The sequence below is a fragment of the Ceratotherium simum genome, chromosome 4 (genome assembly GCF_057802395.1).
Source record: "Ceratotherium simum simum isolate JZ-2026a chromosome 4, ASM5780239v1, whole genome shotgun sequence".
NCBI classification, from domain to species: Eukaryota; Metazoa; Chordata; class Mammalia; order Perissodactyla; family Rhinocerotidae; genus Ceratotherium; species Ceratotherium simum.
The window spans coordinates 77,931,587-77,955,422 of record NC_141903.1 but is presented as its reverse complement, the minus strand read 5'-3'; the positions used below and the strand labels follow the sequence as shown (position 1 = coordinate 77,955,422).

Below are 23,836 nucleotides of genomic sequence, written 5' to 3'. Positions count from 1 at the left end.
GAAAAAGGGAAAACAAGGAGGAATATTGGCAATAGATGTTAGCTCAGGGCCGGTCTTTCTCACAAAAAAAAATAAAATAAAATAAAAACTAATATCATGTAACTGTCATGTGAAATGTATGTTCTTCCTCAGATTCAATGTTTTAGTTGCAGCAATAGGTCCCCCTGGTGGAGGTTGAAAATATATTTTGCCCTATTTTTCTGTCTCCAAATCGCTATTCTAATTCGAATAGTCAGATGAAGTACATTCTTCCTTGAAGAAATGCATAGGGAAAGGTTTAAGAAAAGAATTGGCTGATTAAACAAGGTTAGAAGGCCTGTGGATTAACTGTCATGTGCTCTACGTGTAAATTTGTTCTTAATACATTTATACTCACAAGAATCAAAAACCCCTCCCCCTAAAAAGAATATCCTCAAAACGTGAAGGTTTAGTTAATAGAGATTAACAAAATTGAATATGCAACATAATGAAACTTTAAAAAATTAGATACATTGATTACAAGAATCTAGCTGATGATTCCTCTTATTGGTCTATAATCTATTAATGTATACAAGGCAAATGGCTCCTTAAGATGGGAAAGCACAATCGTTCATTGAAAACTCAGAAGAATATTACTAAATTGAAATACCAAGAGATACACTTTTCATTGTTAGGTTATATGAAATGATACCCTTACAAGTAGTATATAATGGAAGAAACAAGTGTGCCAACTTCCATGCATGAATGAAACAGGTCTTGAAATGAAACCAGAACCAGGTGTTCCCACTCAATTCCATCAGTGGATGCACACCCATGATCACCTTAGAACAGTATGGAACTCAGTCAGATTTCATTATGTGCCCTTTAGAAAACTAAGGTCAAGCAGAGTCAGTCCCAGGACAAAAACTGAAATTTAGATGATGTGTCTTTTTTTAGCTGTTTCCCACACCCTAGAGGTCCTGGAGATCCCAGAACATCCAGGGTCAGACTGTAAATCTGTAAACCACTTGAACGCACAAGCCAGTAACTACTCATTGGTCCTTTGCCATCAGTGTCTCCCTGCCTTTCATCATTTCCCTACGACTCTTGCCAGTTTCTCCCACACCACTCCTAAATCTCTGGCTTCCTTGAGGCTTCCTGAGCAGCTATTGGTATGCTTAGCGTATTCTTCAATGCTTATTTCATCAGAATCCTCAGCCATGTTTTAATATACTGGGCCACAAATGATGGTTTAACTTCCTTTAATTTCATGTTTCCAGATTTGCTTTAGAAAGTAGTAAATGGGGTATGTCATTGGCCAAATGAGTATGTGAATTAATTTGCACTTAGAAACTTCTACATCGACACTGTAAGTCATATTCTAAAACAAGCTCTCTTTTGCCTCTCAGCCCTCACTCATCTTTTACCTCAGTCTGGATTCCTGGAACAAGTCTCTTGATTATGTAGGAACAGGTTAACTAGTCTGCAGAGTAAGACGACTAGGGTAGGGCCGCCCCGTGGCTTAGCGGTTAAGTGCACGCGCTCCGCTGCTGGCGGCCCGGGTTTGGATCCCAGGCGCCGCACCAACGCACCGCTTCTCCAGCCATGCTGAGGCCGCGTCCCACATACAGCAACTAGAAGGATGTGCAGCTATGACGTACAACTATCTACTGGGGCTTTGGGGGGAAAAATAAATAAATAAATAAAATTATAAAAAAAAAAAAAGACAACTAGGGCACAGCAGGAGTTGAGCATTTTCCCTCCCCTATAGTGCTGGGTGTTGGGGGTATGTGCTGTAGAATGAGGAGGGGCTGCTGTAGGTTCTCACCCCACTTCAACCAGAGATGCTTCTCGGTCAACTTAGTGCTTCCCTAATCCCAAGGCCAAGAGGGGAGAGCAAAAGTGGTAAAAAGACAGTAATTTGTGATGGACAGATAAGCCCTGTCCCAGGTCTCTGCTGTGTCTCAACCACAGTTAATTAGAAAACTCTTCCAGGGGCTGGCCCCCCGGCGTATCAGTTAAGTTTGCACATCCTGCTTCAGTGGCCCCATGTTCACCGGTTCAGACCCTGGGCGCGGACGTACTCACCGCTCATCTAAGCCCTGCTGAGGTGGCATCCATCCCGCATAGAAGGACCTACAACTCTCATATACAACTATGTACTGGGGCTTTGGGGAGAAAAAAGAAAAGAAGGAAGATTGGCAACAGATGTTAGCTCAGGGCCAATCTTCCAAAAAAAAAGAAAATTCTTTCAAATTAACCCCAAATAACTGAAGTTGATTCTGATTTTTCTCTTCTTCCTTCCATACCGTTTGTGATCTACTGTTTCTAATGTAATTATCTTACTGTGCTTGTTCTGGAGAAGGTTGCTATAAATCCTTCTTTGGAAAAAGACGGGATATAAATTATAAACAAAATAAAAACAAAGAACTCATTAAGAAAAGATTTGCCTTTTCTATCTCTTTTTCACGTGAATTAACCCTTCATGTGGTAGGAATCCAAATTAGCTTTTTTAAGATAATTTTTTTAAAATCTTTGACCATAGTAACCTAAGTAGAAATATAAATTGTTTGGATTTTTAAGCTTATTTTGACCAAATGGAAATAGCAGTATTATTTTGACCAAATGTTAACTGTATATGATTTATGTAACTTTCTACTTTGAGATACCCCAGGTTCCCTAGGAATATATTTCCTTCAAATGAGCTGAACACTTGGCTTGCTCATCTGCTTATGAATACTCCTAAGGAGAAACTCATGTAGGTTTAGAATTAACGCGCAAGCAATATCCTAGCTACCTGGGTCTGGGTACACCTGAGATTCCCCTAGAGGCCTTGGAGACCCCAGAATCTCCAGGATCAGACTTGTAGATCACTTGGGCCCATAGTAGAATCTGATTTAATTTTTCCCAAAACCAAATGAGGTGGTTAGAATAGATATTCGATTTTCCAGTTTTTTTAAATCTTTCCCAGTTTTTTTTTTCTTTTAGTTTTTTGCTATACCAGCGAAACCAACCAATTAGATTTGAACAAAGTTTTCTTGCATAAAGAAAATTCTTAGACTCCCCATCTTGCTGCTCCTTTTTTTTTGTCCTTTGAGGGAGTTATTTTGTTTTTAATGCCAATGTTGAACAACATCCCACCATCCCTTAGGACTTAGATTAAAAACAATTATCTCCCAGCAAGACTAGCATAGAAAGAGTCTCCTAGAAAGTTTAGTTTCAGCCAGCTATTTCAGATTTAATTGAACATTTTTATTTTAACAGAAAATTAAAAAGAAAAATGTAGATCCTGCTTAATTAAAGTATGGTTAAGTCTATCTGCTAGGCAGAGATTTTAAATACATGAATTTTCAAGACAAGCAAAATGCATATTTTCTAATGAAAGATTGGCCTCCTCAGTAGGTCAACGCCAAATCTTTAACTTGCTGTTAAATTTAAGGAGGTCCTCAATGGTAGGGAATATAGTCTGGAAATATTTTTATCACTTAGCATTTAGTTGATGTATGTTGAGTGATTTTTCCTCTAAAGAGCCATCCATCAGGAGTAGGCTTGCATCAGTAAGTTGCCAGAATTTACATTCTACAAAAGTACGTGTTTCCCTAGCTGCCAGGCTTCCAAAGCCTTTTGGAAGACCTTGGGGATAGACAGTCTATGGTAATGCCCTACAATGAAAATGATCCTTCTTTTCAGAGAACACAGCGGTGGGTTGGACAAATGTTACAAGCATATTAAAATTAGAAATGTCAGGCTCTAGGGATTCTATTAAGTATCTGTAATTTCTTTTATTATGGAATAAACAAAACTCATTTAAAAATATTTTTAATTAAGTATAAAATGCAAGTAACCCTGCTGATCTTTGATTCTATAAAACGTCAGAAATCTTCCTAAAATTATCATATAATGAAAAAATATTTTACATATTCTCAGAATAGCACAAGACATTCAGGTTTCCAGAGTTCTAAAGAAAAGGATAATTTGGATTTTTGTAGACAATTAGATAATATTATTAATTACACTTAATATTTAGAGTATACTTCACAGACGTAACTCTAACGTAAATATATTATCTCAGATAAAGCAGAGATTTGGTTTCACTAGTTTTAGATTTAACTTGGCACTCTTTCATAGTCTTGGATGAAGTTTTCAGTGAGTGCTTTAACTGTAGGATGACAGACGACTAAACTCAGAATCAGGAAACGTAGACAAATTACCTATTTCAAGTGAATGGGTGAGCCTAGGCTGTTTAACCAAGATCTCCAAGACCTAACCAAGCTGTCATCCAGATGACTGCCATACTTCATTCCAAGAATTCCTGCTTGCAACCCAAATCCTGAACAATTCATCATTCTACTATTAAAATGAGCTTTATTGACCCCCTCTCTGATGAATGCACCTCCACTGAGACCTACAAGAGCTTTGCTTTAGACAATCAGGTCCAGGTTCTTAAACTCTCCCCTCTCCGGCTTGATGCCTCAAAGACCCTCCCACACATCCTTTTACTAACCATACTTCTAAACCCAAGGTTCCTTCCATTTCCTACTAAGGATTTAATAGTTCTTTCTTCATTAAAGCAATCCATAAAATGAAATCTTCTCCACAAATGTTAATTGAAAAAAATGTTTTACTAAATTTTACTCTCAAAATAAAAACTTTCTATGAGTTTTCACGACTCAATAATACGTGCTTTCTCAGTATTTGCTTAGGATTGTATTTTTAATCGATACACTTCTTTCCCAAACATCTACTTTTTCAATGTGTTGCCTCCATGACCATAAAAATATAGACTAAGATTATTAGCTTCCAGAGGTCTGGCATCAAACACTAACTCACACGGAATAAACATAATACAATGAATGCCATGCTAGATTAAGCATAAATGTTTAATAAATGCTTTTGCTGCTGAGCTTCTGAATTCCAGATTCTCTTTCAGTTTTGTAGTTTTAAAGGTCCAATCCTTTACATCTTGAGATAGTCTATAAACGTCATTGTAAGGAGACAGTACAATCCACTGGTTATGAATGGGCTCTGGAGTGAGAAAGCTTAAGATCAAACTCCAGTTCCTGTTACCTTGAGCAAGTTACTTACACCCTCTAAGCTTTGGTTTTCTTGTGTGCAAAATAAAAGACAATCCAAAAAACATTATCTACTCTAGAAGGTTGTTATTAAAATATATAATGTATGTAAATACTTATGTGTGCCTGGAACACAGCAGCACTTAATGCTACTAAATTTTAAAAAGACATTTCCTTTAAAAAAAAACTTTGCTGCAGAATGCATACAATATTCATGCAAAAAAAAAAAAAAAAAACCTTTATTTCTATACTTTCATGTAAGTGCAAAGGAAACAGGCTGAAATAATCTTCTCTAAAATAACAATGATTATTATTCCCAGAGATCAGGTAACCATATCTCCTAGTTTGCCTAGGATAGTTCTGAATTACACCTGTTGTCCCAACATAAATAATAGTCTCCCCCAAGCCCCTTCATGCTCAAACAGCCTGGTTCAGATATAAAATATATGGTCAATTGTGTTGGTTATTAGGCTATTTTTTTCCCACAACTCCAAACCACAATTCTATACTTAACTGTGTAATACTGGGGTTGGGACTGTTTAAAGCACATTCCTCCTTTGCCAGCTGAATTTTTGTTAGGCTCAACTAGTAGGAAGACTAGAAGACTGAAACAGGAAGGCAGAAGGCAGTAAGAATCTTGTGTTTCCTATTTGCTTACTGTTCCTGTGAGCATCCCCACGGCAACAGTTCTTCATTCCAGCAGCTTGGTTCCAGTCTCCAACTTTTCCTCAGCATTCTCCAAACCAGCCTCATCATTCCCCATCAATACCAGCACCACCTGCCCGTGCCCCCTCCTCAAACATCTCCAAGTCCCTGCTCTACAGCATCCTTCCACCAAGCTTCCAATTTCCAGTAACCACCTCTACCGTGTGTTCCCTCAGCTCTAGGGGTGGTAGCTCCTGTCTGCAATTAACTATCTCAGTGTGCCCTTTCTGAGTTGCTGGTTCTCCAGTACCAATTTAACCTATTCCTGATATTACACTCTGTTAAAATATCTGGTTGTGCTCTTTCTCCCATCTGAAGCCTAACTGACACTGATACTATTCAGAGAGGAATGAGAATGGGATTGAGGGTTAAAAAAAAAAAAAAAATCTTCCCTTGACTTTATATAATGTCTTTACGTATTACTTATGTAATTTAAACTTAATTACATATTTTAAGTGATATTTGAAATTATTTTGCCTTCCTCACATTGGTCTTCAAAACATTGAAAACAATCTTTTTTAAGGACACATCACTAGTAAATCCCTGAGAGAATTCACTTCCAGGGACTAGTATCAGATAGATGGCTTATGGAGTTGAGGCCATTAGTCACTGGAGTGGATAGTCTACTCACCGTGGTGTTTGCTAATGTAAGGCCATTAACACCAGCACATCAACTAAATATGCAAGTTTTCCATTAGAAGCGCTGTATGAATTTCCTGCAATAAAGGATTAAGTAAGCCTAGGACAGTAGCCTAGGACAGTACCTACCACATATTAAGTGCATAACAAGTATGTTTCTTATTTCCTCCCCATCCCAACTACCTACCTCCAGACCCTAATCTAAGAGCTGCTATTAGGCACACAGCTTCTTTAGAAAATAGGCTTTGTCGGCTTATAACTAAGGTGAGGGAAAAGATCTTAGCCAACAACCCAAGCTGTCAGAGCTTACCAGGACACCAGACCAGCAATGCACTAGGCAATTTTAGCAAGAAACAGACATTTTCCTACATCATGAAATGCCACTGCATGATAAATATGACTGTCATGATAAATATGACTAATAACCACCTCCACTTCCCTCTTTTTTAAAGCAAGTTCTCCGCTTTCTTCTATTGCCACCTCTACTTGCAAATTTTATCTACTCTACAGTTACTGATTATCAACACTGGAAAAAACTTGAGAATAATTCATATCCTTCTGTAGGAGAAAGTACCACGAACACCTGAGGTGAGCACTCTTCCCTCAACTCACAGTAAGAAGAGAAGAAATAAAATTGCTGATACCTCAAGGAGTAAGTATTTATATTGAGAACAAATAAGTTATCTCTGTTGACAAAAAGTAGCTTGAGTTACTGGTTCCAAAAAAGTGGCAGAAGGCTGGTAAGCCTAGATTTATTTTTATGTGTTTTATTCTTCACTTTCTTTATTCTTCGATTTCTTGGAAATCAACTTACTTTGTGATCAAGACATAGAAGGCAATTCATCAGTAACGGTGATAAAAATTTTTTAATTTCAACTTCTATTTGTTGCCCTGGATATTGTTACTACTGTGAACACTGATTTCATATTCAAAATTAAATTTTAATATGATGGACAATTAACTTGCTACCTAGATAACTGTTTGAAACATTACCGCTGTTATATTATTCCCTACTGATTTTTTTGTTAAATTTGTAGTGGATTAACTCTTTACGAAATACTCTAGAAGGTTCACAACATTTAAAGTGCCTCAAATTATTACTGTACTTTAAATTTAAAACAACAACTCTAAAGAAAGCTCACTGAAATAGACAAGTCAACTTTCTTCCTGGAGAACCCGTACCCCAGGAACTGAATTATTAGTGAAGAATCAGCACAGGTACCATTTTACTATGACCTATCTCCCGCAACCACTTGTTTCCCCCTAAGAAACACTTCTACAAGGCAGAAGAGTCCACCAATAAAGTCCACCACCATAAAGTCTGTCTCTACTGTTTCCTGGTGAATCACAGAATGTTCTTTATACAGGTAAAACATAGCCTTAAATGATTTCTGTGGCTTACAGTTTTATATTTTCATCACTGTGACGTTTAATTGAGTGATAATTATCTTAACAGATCAAAATTCCAAAATTTAAATCTTTCACTTTGTCAAGAAGTTAGATGATTCAAACTGTATTCAATTAATTTAAGAAGGAAATACCCAGATTTAACTGTCATAACTTACGTTAAGATACCAAAAGTGTTATAGAACATAATACATGAGGATAAATCGGTTTATATGCACAATACTTTTTCCCTCTAAACTGAAAGACATGACTCGTAAAAAAGGAATTATGCCTATATTGAGTCATCATCATCTTGTATTGAAACATAAAATTTCAAACTTTTAATGGAAAAATGTGCTCTTCTATTGTTATTTGTATTTCAATTTTTGTTTCTGTAATGAAGAGTAGTGTAAGAGAAAAGATTTAAGAAAGATACTATTGAGAGTTAGCAGATATTTGGGATTAAAATAAAACAGAAAATTGACCAAACTTTAAAATACTAATAAAATAAACATTTTATTAATGAAAGTCTGAAAAACATGTGCACCAAAACAAAAGTGACTACTAATGCTGAATAAAAAACCTTCAAAGAATGTGTACCACATAATTCAATTTTTCAAATTTTATATATATAAAAGCTATACTATAAATACAAAGCTAAACTATTAGAGTACTAACAATATGGTTCATACAAAGAAACTTAACAGTAGTAAAATATGAATACATAAGATGCTTATTTTTGGTCCTTTTGGAAAAAAGAAGTACGTTGGTTTTTTTTAACATGGCTCCAGGCACAAAAATAGAATATAAGATGATAACTGCAACATTCTTAGTGTTTATCCTTGTAATTCTTTAAATGTCACCAGTCATAATAGCAATGAACTCCTCTTGATTTACTGTGGTAAGAAAGAAAATGTACGTCAGAAATATAAATTTTTTCAGAGAACCATACTACTATTTTACACTGAGTATCTTAAATTTTATATTATACAAAATTCTTAATAAACCAGGACATAGCTTTTTGCTTTTACTATTTTGCAAGGAAGTTGAACATGCTTATTAAATAGAACTTCACAAATACAAAAATATATAAAATGTGATAATATAAATTAGTATTCTATAATATTTACTAGGAAAAATTCATGATATAAGTTACAAAAAATATCCATCATAATCTTAACATTTATACACACTTGTGAAAATAGTTCTAAAGGCTTGCAAATTTTAATTTCTTAGCTGGTTAAACCCTCTTTATAATCTTTATTCTACTAGTTCATTTAGCAAACCCTTCCTTCACAAATAAGCTTAAATATATCATGCATGTAAATTAGAATTCTAAAGGATGAAAATATATTAGAATTAGAAGTCAAATTTTTTTTTAAACTTTTATATATTTAAAAGCCTTAATTTTAAAGGAAAACTAATTGAAACCAGGCCACCACACCCCAAAAGTATCCAGAGAAATAGTAATTTTAAAAGATACAGATTTAATCTTAATTACCAAGGTAATACAGCAACTATAAAATACAGATGAAATTGCAGAACATAATCACTGATAAAGACTAAGTGTTTGTTTACCAAAATTATAAATAAAATTCAGTAAGAACTTCCAGTTTACAAAGCATAATGTTTAAGAAAGCAAACTAGGGTGACAATCTTATTAAATACAATTTTTAAAAACCAATATACATACAAATTATTAATAGAAATGTTCAGAAAAGAATGCTTCCTCTTTGTAAAACAGCTGAATTCATGGGCCCCAAGACTTAACACAAACCTTAACAAGGCACAAGTTATGAATGATAATTTTGATAATGATAACAATAACACTACAATGAGAAAAAAAGAGACCTAGATTCCAGTCATAGCTCTGACACGAACAGTTCTGCAACTCAATTTCTTCATCTGAAAATACTGAACTATGACATGATCTTTTAGGTTGCTGCTAAGTCTTAAATACCCTAGCTGGTAATATATGAAGACACTCCATTGAATCAAACATTTTTAAGTGCCTAGTGAATGCCAACACTATACTAGGAGTTTTGTAATATATCAGAACAGACACAAGGTTCCTATTTCAGAATATCTTGAAATTGAAGTGAAAAAGATATTAGGTGATATTATAAAATTGTTAATTTTCTTAGGAGTAACAATGGTATCATAGTTACTAAAGACAATATCCTTATTCTTAGTAGTTGCATGCTAAAATATTAGGGGGGGTCAAGTTCATGATGATTCAGAAAAAAGTATATACACTATAGATAAAGCAAATACAGTAAAATGTTAATTATTGAATCTAGGTAGAAGATATAAAGGTGTTCACTGTACTAGTCCAACATTTTTTCCTCTATGTTTGAGAAGATTCATAATGAAAAGTTAGAAAAAAATTAACCCATTAAAAAATCTTGACAGGCCCGGTGGCACAAGCGGTTAAGTGCGCATGCTCCGCTGCAGCGGCCTGGGGTTCGCCGGTTCGGATCCCGGGTGCACACCAACACACCGCTTGTCAAGCCATGCTGTGGCGGCGTCCCATATAAAGTAGGAAGATGGGTATGGATGTTAGCCCAGGGCCAGTCTCCCTCAGCAAAAAAAGAGGAGGATTGGCAGATGTTAGCTCAGGGCCGATCTTCCTCACAAAAAAAAAAAAAAAAAAAAAAAAAAACTTGAGATAAAATATGTACGTCAGGAATGAAAAAAGTACACTGGTTCCAGAAAACCAGTTTCCATAATTACATTAGCCACGTTTTATATCTGAGAACAACCGCTGTATAACACAAAACATGACCTATTATTAAAATAAAAATCACATATCAGTGTTGAAAAAAAATCCACAAAAATGGGAAAAATCATTACTGATGAGACAAATTTAGGTAAAAATAAATCTTGACCTGGGCTCTAAAATAAAAATATAGGATTTGGTTTGACAGGAGGTAGAAAGAAAGCTAAGGTAGAGAACACCATCAGAAACATAGTTAAAGAAAGAAAATAGTGCAAAAATAAGCTATAAGGAGTTAAGAAGAAGGAGCTGTCCCGAAGCTGATAAAGAACCATGAATCCATACATTTAATATTAAACATCTCTAAGACACTATGACAGACACAGTAGAGCAGAACACAAAACCTATAATACTCAAAATACTTTCAATGATCTTACAAATTGTTGTAGTGATCTTTAACCTTTGTAGTTAAATGAACGTTTCAATATCTTATGAAAGCTATGACCCCTCTCTCTCCCCAGTTAAAAAAATTAAAATACATAAAAATTTTTTAAAATTTCATTGCTATGCACCCTCATGTAAGAACCCCTGATTTAGTCCATCTGGACTGAGGCACCTAGACCAAAATAGGAAACAAGAGTATGTTTTAAAGAAAGACAACATAATAAAAGCAGCCTTAGAATGATATGACTATAAATCATTTTAACAATATAATGGAGCTATGATTAAAATATTCGAAATATCCAAAAAGAAAAGAATATTCAAAATCTGAAAAGTACTTATGTTTTGTTATTTAAAAAGATCTAGAACTTTTTTCTCTCAATTTGTAAAATTTCAATACTCGAATTTCAAATTAAGCTGTATATAGTTCTACAACCACAAAACACTTAATTTTTATATTTACGTAAAAACACTTTAAAGTACTGGAGCATTTCAAAAGTATTTTAATCTATTCCATAATTTCATACCTAAAAACAGAATATTTAAATCCAAAAAAGTGGAAAGCTGAAGAGAAGAAAGTAGCTAAGGAAATTAAACTAACTCCTTTATTACCAATGAGTCTTTCAGACAATTAAGAGAATCTGTGATGCCTTTGTACATTTGGTTTTATAACATTCTCTATTAACAATATCTTATATCAAGTTCCTACATCTAATAAAGCTAGCACAAGGCTTACCTTAAAATAGTCATTTGATAAAATATTTATTGAATCAAACAAATACGACACTTTGTTGTCTTCTACACTGCCTTTTTTAACAAAATTTTCACAAATCACTCATTTCATATGGTAAATCTTATTACATGTCATTAAAATAAAGAATTTTAGAGAAATTAAGTAGATAAAGTACCTTAGAGACCATCTGGCTCCGAAGGGGGAAAAACACATTTTAGCATTGAAGTGCCAGTTGAATATTTTACTAATACATTGCTTCCTATAATAGCATGCGATTTTTAAAACTCCATAAACATAGAAATCTAATTAATATTTTACTTTACAGCACAAGAGGCAATACAGTGTTATGGTTAAAAGCATGTTCTTTGTCATTACAGAGACCTGAGTTTGAGTTCTGGCTCTGCCATGTATTAGCTCTGTGATAACCTCAGGTTACTAATCTCTCAGAGCTTTAGTGTCCTTATGTATACATGCATTTATCCTATGCATGAATAGGTATAACATTGTATTTACCTCACAAAAGCTATTAGGAAAATTAAGTGACATAGTCCACAACGTAACACACTAAGCAAAGAATCTAATATATACTAACTACTAAATAAATGTTAAACACTTAATTATTTAAAAGATGATCCACTTTGGCTTTTTTAATGCTGCTTCCTTTTTTCCAAAAAATTTACTGTGTTTTATTTTATATATCTTGGGAGGGATGGTAGAGAAGGGATTCTTTGTATATCATTACCACAGCTTTATTTATATTTTCTATTATATCTTTTCCTTTAACGCCTCATTCACCATGTTCATTATTCTATAAACACAACAAAAAAATATTTTCATTGCTCTTAAATACTGAACAGTGTGAAAAATTCATAAAGACAGAAGAATTATTAAAGTCCACAAGAAAGGCAGCAAAGTATCATGATCTTTACCAGTTTATCATATACAAAGAAAGCAGATTATATCTAAACAAAACTGCAGCTGAAAGAATCCAAATTAAGTGATCAGACTAACAAGTTTATATAAAATGTAACTTCTTACTTTTTCAAAAATGGGCATATTTTCACATAGCTGCAGAGACCCAAATAAGTTAAGGCAGAATCCCAAAGCCAGACTAAACAGATTAGAGTTGTAGTTCTCATGGTTTCTGAATATGAAAATGCCTTTTGATAATAATTTTCTGGACTTGCCACAATAACAGCTATACTTAGCATGTCTTGTTTGAAACTAGATAATGTCAGATAGCTACTATGAATTCTGCAAAATAAGTATATTTATCAATCACAATAGCATTTACAGATATAAATGAAAAATAGCAGTATATGTATGCATGTGCAATACTATTACTCATATGGTCTACAGACAATATTTGATGCATACAGTACATGAATTTCCAGACCCTGTGCAATACCTCAGAAGGTCCCCACCCTAGAGAGCCACATCCCATATTGGAAACTACTGGATTAGACTATTTTAATATGATAAGACCACCCTTCTCCCCCACAAAAAGGGACAAATCTTAACAATTCAAGACTACGCATCAGCTATGTTTTATTTATAATCAATCACTTGGAAAAAAGAGAAAAAATATTATTTGCCTGCTAGTCATTTGAATAAATGACAGCAGAATGCCCAAGCAATAGTTGTACAGTGACTTAACGCAGAGTAATGCAAGCAGTGACGACCAAAGAAATGTTTTAAGGATGCACTAAAATAAATCTTCAAGCAATGGAGCACAGGTATGAACTCTGAGATTCAAAAGCAGCAGACAGAGCAGTCTAACAAGGGATGCAAGACATGGACACATTTTCTAAGCAAACTTTCACATCAACTTTGAATTTAAGAGGCAGCTTCCTAATTGATATTTACTTCTAATGTCAAATGAAGCTAATAACTAAAATCTAATTAGCATGTGCCTAGTATAGAAAAAAAAACTGTAACTGATCTTTTGACACAGATAGCAGCCATTATTAAAGATTTATGAAATAGACATACCGAGATTCTCTGTGCCACTGAAGATAGTACTTTTACAGAACATAGTTCCTTTACAGCTAATTTAGAGTAATAATCAACAGCTAGGGAAGCCACAAAAATTTAAAAAATATGAAGACAGTGGATTCTAAGTCCAAATATTTGAATGACAGCTTAAGAAATCATTTAAATTTCCTCAAGTTCTAATCATCTTTGTTTTAAAATATACATAACTATATCAACACCCTTTCAAAGAGCTAGTATTAAAAATAGAAAAATTTTATAATGCTCAAATAATATTCACATAAATATAATTAGAAAGCACAATAATGCATAATTCTAAAGGACAATCTACAAACCTGACTGATAGCTAGTTGCTACTGTCTTGCCTCCTTATTAAAGCATGCCAGTATTTCCAAGGTAATACATGTATATGAATAGATTTATGTATTTATGTACAGTTGGTACTGTATCTACTGTATATATCTACTGTAACATACACTCCTGCTCATGCTCAGGGCTTTAAGTCAACATTAGAGCACTCATTATGTTCAAGAAAATGCAGGGGAATATAAAGATGAGTAAAGACGAAAAAAAAATAAGCTTACATTTAATGCTAGGCACCTTCAATTATCTTCATTTAATACTCACAACTACCCTGGAAGGTATTACTATTCTCATTTTTATAAATGGGGAAACTGAGACTCAGAAAATGTTGAAAACTTGCACAAAACTACATAGCAACTAAGTAGTGGTAAAGATTCAACTCAAATCCAGGTCTGTATGATTCCAAAGCCCCAGGCCTTTCACACTATATGATTCCATATTGCTCTTAAGGGGCTTCCAATATAGTTGGAGAGAGACACACGTACATAACTAACAGAAGGCAGTGTATACAAGTGTCAAATAGTTTGTTCCCCTAAATGCTATGGGCCTTCAATGGAAGTCTCATAATTCATACAAACACAGACCTTTGGAGGAGGCTTTTGAGAAAAAGATGGAGTTTAAAATGTACCTGAGAGAATGATTAACATTTTAGGCATACAGAAATTGGCAATTAGAGCATTCTAGGATCAAGGAATGGCATGATGAAACACACAGCGTAAAAAAGTGTTTTCAGGAGAGAGTGTATTTTGCCAAACTGCGTATGTAAGGGAAGTGAGGGTTAAAGTAGAAAAGCGGAAGACTACAGAAATAAACCTAGATACTTAAGGTAGAACACATCATAGAAGGCTCTGAACTTTACTCTGCAGGCACTGAAGAATCATTCTAAGTGTTTGACTAGGGAAATGACATCATCGAACCTGTATTTTAGAAAAAGAATGCTATCAACAGACTGAATTAGGAAGGGAGTAGAGGCTTATAAGCATAGAAGGCAATTAGGAGGCTTAAGAGACTATCAAGTCAATGAGGGCCGGGACCACATCTGCCTTTTCACTGTGTAGCACCAGCCAGCACACAGGACACTGCACCCAGCTGGCATCCAAGAAAAAAGGAATGAAGCTATGATAACATTCCTACAAAGAAATTAGGGCCTGAACTAGGACAGTAGCAATACACAAAGATATAAAACAGATTCAAAACACCTGAACAGGAGAATCAACAGAACTTAGTAACAGTTTAGAAGTGCACGTAGGTTGAGGAAGAAGGCAGTAAAGGCTGAGATTTTGGTGATGTTTCATCCTCAAAGAAAAGTAAAGTACCTTTTTAAAGTGTGGAACCTCATATTACAATCTTTATAGTGGTTTTAAAGATCTGCTTCATTCTAAATTGAATGCGGGAAATATTTATGCAGAAAGCCCATTAGAGATGATCAACAATTATGCTAAATGAAGACAGTTTGCAAAAGGTCTTGAAAATCATTTGGCTTTAGAAAAATTTATTAGATGTGTACATCAGGAATACTTGGAATATATGTTTTACTCAAAACTTACTTTCTCCATCACCATCTTTATCAAATTCTTCTATCATAGCCCGAAGTTCTTCATCACTCATGTTTTCACCCAATTCTCTGGCAACACGTCGCAAATTTCTCAAGCTTATTTTACCTGAATCATCATCATCAAACAGTTTAAATGCCTTCAATATTTCTTCATGTGGGTCTCTTTCCAATATCCAGTCTGTCACTAGAGTTAAAAAAATAAAAGATAAAAAATAAACCTTTATAATCACAAAGGCATTCACTTGTGAAACCAAGTATTAGATGAGAATTAAAGCTGTGAATCTGTCAACATTTAGTTTGACAATAAAATACCAAATCAGAGCCCAAAAACCCAAAGAGAAAAACCTGAAATTAGAAAAACCAAACCCATATTTTAAAATTTAACATTTATATTATTAACAATTCATCCTATTATAAGAGTAAGCAAAACTATATTACTACAGTGGCAAAATAAAAAGGACTATATTTATATCATATTTAAGGTCTAGTATTATCAAGAATTGTACTAAGCTCCACTGACATCAAGCACTCAAGTCTAGGAGTTTGTAACCTAGTTGTAAAGATGATATACTAACAAAACAATTAAAGCTACCTAGATAAAAGCTGTTTGCTGGCTAAACTTAATAGTAACACTGATTGTTCCTTAAATTTAATCCAACTTAAAAACAAAAAGACCCTGACAAATTAACAAAATGTACTACCATCACTGATATAAACACAATCTCAGACAGAAGATGAAAATTCCACTGACATCTTCATGACCAGAAGAACTTCTTGGTTTTCCAAAATACAAAAAGTAGTTATTAAAAAGATTGAATCTGATTGTAGTAAGAAAGCCAAAAACAAAAAAAAAGGTCTGGAAAGGAGACCTCTCTAAAGTCATATCCATTTAGTTCAACAAGATAACTCTCAGACAACTAACTAAAATTAAATGGAATTTCAGATCTCAACAGTAATAATCTATTTTAATATACCAAATGTAATAATATATAATAAGTAAACTTAAACAATATTTTTAATATTACCACAGTCTTTAATCAATAGCCACAATAACAAAAATTAAAGTAAAAATCTATGGTATAAAATTTTTTAAGTTACTACATAAAATTCTGAAAATATCTAAGTAAACATTTCTAACGTTTTTTTTTTTGTTTTTTTTTGTTTTTTTTTATTTTTTCCCCCGAAGCCCCAGTAGACAGTTGTATGTCATAGTCGCACTTCCTTCTAGTTGCTGTATGTGGGACGTGGCCTCAGCATGGCTGGAGAAGTGGTGTGTCGGTGCGCGCCCGGGATCCGAACCCCGGCCGCCAGCAGCGGAGTGCGCACACTTAACCGCTACGCCACGGGGCCAGCCTCTAACGTAATTCTACATGCTAGTCTACAACAACAACAAAAGGTATTTATGACTTTCACTGTGTCATTAAAAATAACTCAGTCTTGTTGAGGTTTACAGAATCATTAAAAATTTGCAAATGCTTGTAGATGGAAAATACTAGAATGCTTCATCCAAAAGGAAAAATACAATTCAAGTCCCCCACCAATTATTGTTGTTTTACTGCTGCTTCATCATATTTGGTTGAATAAGCTTTAGAATAAGCACCTATTCAAGCTAATGTTAAATCATCTACACATATATTCAATAGTTTTCTTTTCTCCATTAATTTTATCCAGAAAGTCTTCCAAGTAACTAATTGAAGTATATTACTATAAGTATGCAAATCATCAAAGCTCATAAATATTCAGTCAAAAAGGAGTTGGCATATATACAGCCATAACACCAAAATAAAATACCACACTTAACTCTATGGCTCATACTCAACTTATTTTGAATTTAGTCCCAACAAAAAAGCAGGACAAGGAAAAAAAAAGTGTTAAGAAATTTTCTTCACCAATTAAATAATTTACATGACAGGTGAACCAAAAAAGCAGCTTGCTGCAAGTATTAATGTACTTAAAGAAGCAACAGGGTGATCTGGGGAACAGATGGGGCTCCAAGATGTATAAATGCTTATCCCACTGGTGCTTTAATTGTGTTAGTTACTTCAGACTTATGTGTCTATATAATCTTCTATCAATACTTTGCCTTAGAATGCAACTTTTCTTGGGAACTATAAATACCCATCATTCTTGACAGCTAAAAAATTATAAATTTAAAAAAAAAATTATAACTTGTATGGTGACTCTCCTCTATGCCTTCATGCTCTATCCCTGTTCTACAAAGTAGAATTTAATTACCAGAAATACATTTTTTTCAATGAAAATAAGTCAACTGACGCACAAGCAGTGAAGGGGGGTTCAATCTATTTCACAAAATTCTGTCCATGTAACTCTATTTTCAAACGATTTAATTATACTATTAGAAATGTACTTCCTCAAAATAGTTAGACCTTACACATTATAAAAATTTCTTAAGAATATACCAAATTAAAAAATATCACATTAAAAGTTTATCAAAAATCATTAAAGGTAACTAGAAATATAGCTTCAACTATATTTCTCATTGCCTTTTGGAAGTTTCTATCCAAACATACTTGTTATTTTAAACTCAACATTTTGGAATCCAAACTTCTCCCACTATCACCAAGACAGCTGTCGATGTCCCACCCCAAAAAAGATAGCAGCACCATTAACAGATAGTTTCCCATACTGTAAAATCCAAACATCTTCAATCCCATAAACCTAATCAGTGATTAGATCCTAGAGTACTGAGGATACTACCTTTTTTACCTTAAATGTACCCTTTTCTTTCTCACCACCTCACCATTCTCACCTCTCACCCAGAATGATTTTCTGTCTCTCTTCCCTCCAACTCATGTTTTTTTTTTTCCTGAGGAAGATTTGCCCTGTGCTAACATCTATTGCCAATCTTCCTCTTTTTTTTTTTCTTTTTTTCCTCCCCAAAGCCCCAGTACATAGTCGTATATCAGTTGTAGAGTTGTAGCTTTTCTACGTGGGACGCCACCTCAGCATGGCTTGACGAGTGGTGAGTAGGTCCACACCTAGGATCTGAACCAGGGAACCCTGGGCCACCGAAGCAGGACGTGCAAACCCAACCGCTACGCCTCCAGGCCGGCCCCTCCAACTCATCTTTAATACTCTCAACAGAGTTATCTTTCTAAAACATATCATGTCCTCTTCCTTAAAAATTGACAATGATCCTCTGATGACTAAAGTCCAAACTCTACATGTTATGCAAGACTTTACCTATCTGGTCCAATCCTACCTTTCCAGTCATTTCCACATCCTCTAGAGCAGTGGACTACTTGAAGTTTCCCAAACACGCTGTATTTCTGGTACCACTCTTTTGTTTAATCTTAAATACCTATATGATATTCTTATACCATGATCCATATAAAGCAGTATCATTGCTTTAGAAAATTAATTTAATAAAAACAAACCTGAACATATGTACATTATATATATAATACTCTAGCCAATATAATAACTTAAGCTCGGGCCGGCCCCGTGGCTTAGCGGTTAAGTGCGCGTGCTCCGCTGCTGGCAGCCCGGGGTTCGGATCCCGGGCGCGCACCGATGCACCACTTCTCCGGCCATGCTGAGGCCACGTCCCACATACAGCAACTAGAAGGATGTGCAGCTATGACATACAACAATCTACTGGGGCTTTGGAGGGAAAAAATAAATAAATAAAATCTTTAAAATAAATAAATAAATAAAATAACTTAAGCTATAGTAGCAAAGTCCTTGCCCTCCAGAATCCTCTATTCTAAAAAAGTCTGATATATATATATGCTATAAGTAATTCACTAAAATCAACCATACAAAAGTTCAACCATATCAAGCCCACGATACATTATCTTCAGTTGGTTGTTCTAAAATGTTTTCTCCTGCTTCCAGTCCTCCAATGCCTCCCTTACTATAATCCTCTCCCCACCAGCAACTTTAGACAGATGACTTTATTCACTGAGATCAAGGTCATCCAGGGTATATAGGCCCTCATAAGGTTTGTCAACCTGAAGGCACGCACTGGAACCACAGCCAAAGATACCAACTGCTACAGGTTTCCTCTTCTCTCACTTTGCCAACAAAAATCACGTATCAGAATGGTCTTGGGAAATATTTTCCAAACAAAAGGATACAAACTTGTCTGTTTTACTGTGAGAAAGTAATTTTTCATCACTCTTTTAGTTTTATCACATAATATAAACACACATTACTTGGAAAGACATCTTTCCATAAAAAGCAAGACAATAATTTCTTGGTTAGAATCTTCAGAACAAAACAAAAGACAAAATGATAAATCCCACAGCAAAGCTGTAAATCTTATTTTTTCTTTGAAAATCGGCAAACCCCCCAAAAAACCAATAAGACCCACATTACACAGCAATTTCAATAACAAAATTTCATAACCCAGAGAATTTAAAAAAATACTGATATTAACCAGATAATTTCCTAACAACTGCTAATTACACAGACTATTAAAATACACACCAACTTCATTAAAATCTTCAAAGGTGATTTTCCCTGTGGCTTCTCTGTCATAATCTTTAAGAATCTTCAGTACATCAGCTTTTTTTACATCAAACCCCAAGGCTCTCATTGCCACCTTTTGGATTAAAAGAGAAAAGCAAACTATAAAGTACTCTTTCAAAAGAAATGATTTCCAATTCTTAAATAAGTTTTTACAACTTAAGAGATGACAACACATTAATAAAAAATCATTCTTTTCCATGTTTTATGTCTCTAAAATAATTTGATAGTTTTTCTTTGCTACCAAAATTAAATGGCAATTTCTTTCCTTTATATATCCCTTTTTTAACTATAACAAACCAATCAATGAGTATTTATAGAATATACTATACAATGCACTGAGAGTGAATAGATAATTTTAAGAAGTTATTTGTTCTCAAAGGATTAACAACTAGAATGGAAAAAAGGTATAGCATAAATATTAAAAAGTTATACAACAGAAGAGATAAAAAAATTAAAATAAAAATTATCATCAGACTCTACATGATTAGTTATCAAGCAGACAGTCTAGGACCCAGAATTTAGAGAAAGAAGAGACCTTGTTACTAGTAACAAGGCAGGAGAGACATGTTACTGGTTAAAGAAGTCTTACTTGGAAAGATTCGAGTTGATACTTGATGCATGGATGAAGAGGAGTAGAAGGGCATTTAGAAAAGGATGACTGGTATTAAAACAGACACCAAAATAGAGAACAGGCTTGAGAACAGTGAACAGAGCAGCTCACCTTACCTGAATGGGAAGAGCTCAGCTGGAAGCAAGCAGTTAGCAAATGAGAAAAGTAGGTGGTAGTAAAAATGTGGAGAGCATTCAATAAAAATCAAAGGAATCTGAACTTCATGCAGTGTACAATGAGGAGCCACTAATGGCTTATCAGCAATAAACAATATATTAAAAGAATTTTAGAATGATGAATCTAATGGAAGTGTACAGGGTGAACCAGAAATGGAGAAACCATTTAGGAAGCTCCAGGTATGAATTAAGATCCCAAACCAAGATAGTAACAATGGCAACAAATGGATGAGGCATAAAGGTAGAATTGAGCAAAGCTGGGTAACTAAAAAAAAACTAGTGGAAAAAGAGAGTTAAAACACTACTAAAATGCTACCTTTCTCATTATGCTGAGTGTGAGATCCATACTACTCCAAACACCAATTTCCCCTTGTATCTTTATAAATAATTCTAGCCCTTAAAGTTGACATTTTTCCCCATTAGCATTGTGTCAACATCAAACATCACTTATGTTGTTTGCACCAGAGAAAGTAGGTTGAGACTGTGTTACTAACATGTTCAAATTAAAAGACAAATAACACTCCTCCAATCTGAGAAAAGAATGAGTCACCAAAAAAAAAAACCCAGTGGGAAGAATATAATAAGAACTGATTAAATCCTACAGTTTTGAAGTCTTTTAATTACGTGAATGAAAAATAAGTCCCTCCATAGGAATGTATTTTTACATTTAAAATACTACTCACTTTACCATGTGAAAAGGAGTTTCTAAAAAAATGTTAGGAGTACCATTCAATCTTATTATAGCACTTAACTGTGAATGTTTACAATGGTTTCATATTTCCAAAGAGTTTAGTTGCTAAAATACTTATTTAGAAATGTATTTTTAACCAACAGTCAAAAATGCAAATCATTTCAACAGAAAAAAAAATTTTTAAGTATACTATTACCTTTAATTCATGATAATCTATTGCTTCATCTTTGTCTGTGTCAAATAGTTCAAAAGCATCTTTAATTTCTTGTTTCTGCTCCTCAGAGAGTTCTCTTCTTTTTTTCCTCTTTGTTTTGTCTACTACAAGCTCACTTCTATGAAATGAAACAAAAAGTTTATTTAGTCCACTTTAATCCTATTCTCCTATGCCTCTAAATGATTAAAATAAGATTCCAAAAATGGAACACAAAAATTAGCCAATGAATAATTTTCTAAATTTCTAAAAAGAAGGTATTTTGAAGAAAGATAAATTTCCCTTACATGAGTCAAAGCCCTGCTCATTCCATAGTCTAAGCTATTATAAATCGGCACTTCCCAAAACTGAAAAGTGTTACAGGTTATTAAAAGAAATGAGGACCTAATCCTTCCTCCTAGCTTTGTGTTTATTCCCACAGTGGAACAAACAAAAACTGTGAATAAGAAACATTACTTTTATGTCAGAAACCCCAACAAAAAACAAAGCACCCACACTTATTAGTCACATCATTCTACGATATAAAGTGTTAAAAAAAAGAAAGTAAAATTCCTAATTGACCATCACTATATATTTGGTTTACTTTTGATAGTTTATCATTAAGTTATCAAAATTGCTACACAAAAACATATAATTTACCAACTAACTTACAAAGTATTTTGGCACTGTAAGTTAAAAATGTTTTTCTATTACACGTTTCTAATAGTTTGGCATTTTATAATTTCTTCCGTTGATATTAACGAATCAGCCAAAATACTGAGTCTAAAAATATCACGATTAAACACCAAAAAAAGTAATACTACTTGGGCTAATTCCATATAATTACGTGAAGAATCAATGGTCTTTTTAAATCTCTCTTAACATGTAAACTTAATTTCTCACGAACTCTGGAAAAACTTGAAAAGGAAATTTATTTTAAAAGCCAGAAATGTCTTCCTTAAGAGATGCCGATCTAAGTGTTCCAAATTTTCAAATGGGGCTGCAACACTTGTAATTGAGAACAAATTTTGAAACAGAAGAATTCTGTAAAACGATAAAACGTAAAACCCAGTTACTTTTATTAGAACACCTTCTCTATTTGCATTTGAAGTTGTTTTGTTCTCCGAAATCTACAAAAAAACACAGGCAAGAGATGGCTAGAACTGGACCAGGAGTATGACAAAGCTGAGGAAGATCTTTCTTCACACAAGCTTGGACATTCCCGGGGTCATTCTCTTCCCAGGATTCCGGAAGGCCAAGTCCACAACAGACCCACAAGTGACCCCATCCAAGAGGACAACGATTATCCCTTGGCAGAACACGGCACCGTTTTAGAGTGGCGTTAACTACATAGATATTTTTAAGGTAAAATGTCTAGATGGGGCTGGGGAAGGGGCAAGAGAGGGTGAGAGGCTGGAACAGAATGAAAGGTAAAGAAACTCAAGAAATAAGGAACTCTACGACATTACCAATTAAAGTCACTAAAATGGGTCTCCGGTTATACCGTAAAGCAGAGCCCTGAGAGAGGAGCAAGGAAGCCTTTTATCTTACTTCCAAAACTTAAAGGTATGTATGTGAGCAGTACCGCAGCTGAGGTTAAGGATGCAGACCAGGAGCGAGGAACTGAACGAATGGATGCTCCATGGCCTGATTTCTCGCAGAAACACCGCGAGATGAAACCTCGCGATATTTCACTTCCTCCTTGCAACTAAAACCACTCGTCCTTTTGGCGGTCCAAAGCACAGTGCTGCCAGACATGACTATGCACGGGGCTCATCACCTGCGGGACACCAGGGGCTCCAGGGTGGGGAGTCCGGGCCCGGGAAGGTTGGCCGAGGCTCCTTTCCCTCATCCCAAACTGCATCCCCCTTCCTCTCGCCTCGGCTCCAAACTGCCTCCCTTCTACACACACCCGCCCTGGGGCCCGCTGCGGGGTGGGGAGAGCATTGCCGCCTCCTCATTACCGACCTCAGAGTTAAACTCATTTTCTCTTCGGACAGAGACGTTTCTCTCAAGAACGACTTTAAATCCCTACCCAAGGCAGCACGACTTCCACAACCCGTTCAACAGACACCAACGACCTCGGCGGCCTCAAGGACCTCCCACGAGCTAGTC

The 23,836-nt window shown here is 34.8% G+C and overlaps 1 protein-coding gene across 1 annotated transcript; it reads right to left on the bottom strand.

Moving 5' to 3' along the window:
- Positions 1 to 8,257: 8,257 nt before the first annotated feature.
- CETN3 (centrin 3) lies at positions 8,258 to 23,836 on the bottom strand. Its single transcript, XM_004420376.3, has 5 exons — positions 23,690 to 23,836; positions 21,728 to 21,863; positions 20,013 to 20,127; positions 15,553 to 15,744; positions 8,258 to 8,656 (listed from the first exon to the last, which is right to left on the bottom strand). Exons 1-5 carry the CDS (start codon positions 23,704 to 23,706, stop codon positions 8,613 to 8,615), a joined length of 504 nt encoding a protein of 167 aa, XP_004420433.1. The 5' UTR covers positions 23,707 to 23,836; the 3' UTR covers positions 8,258 to 8,612.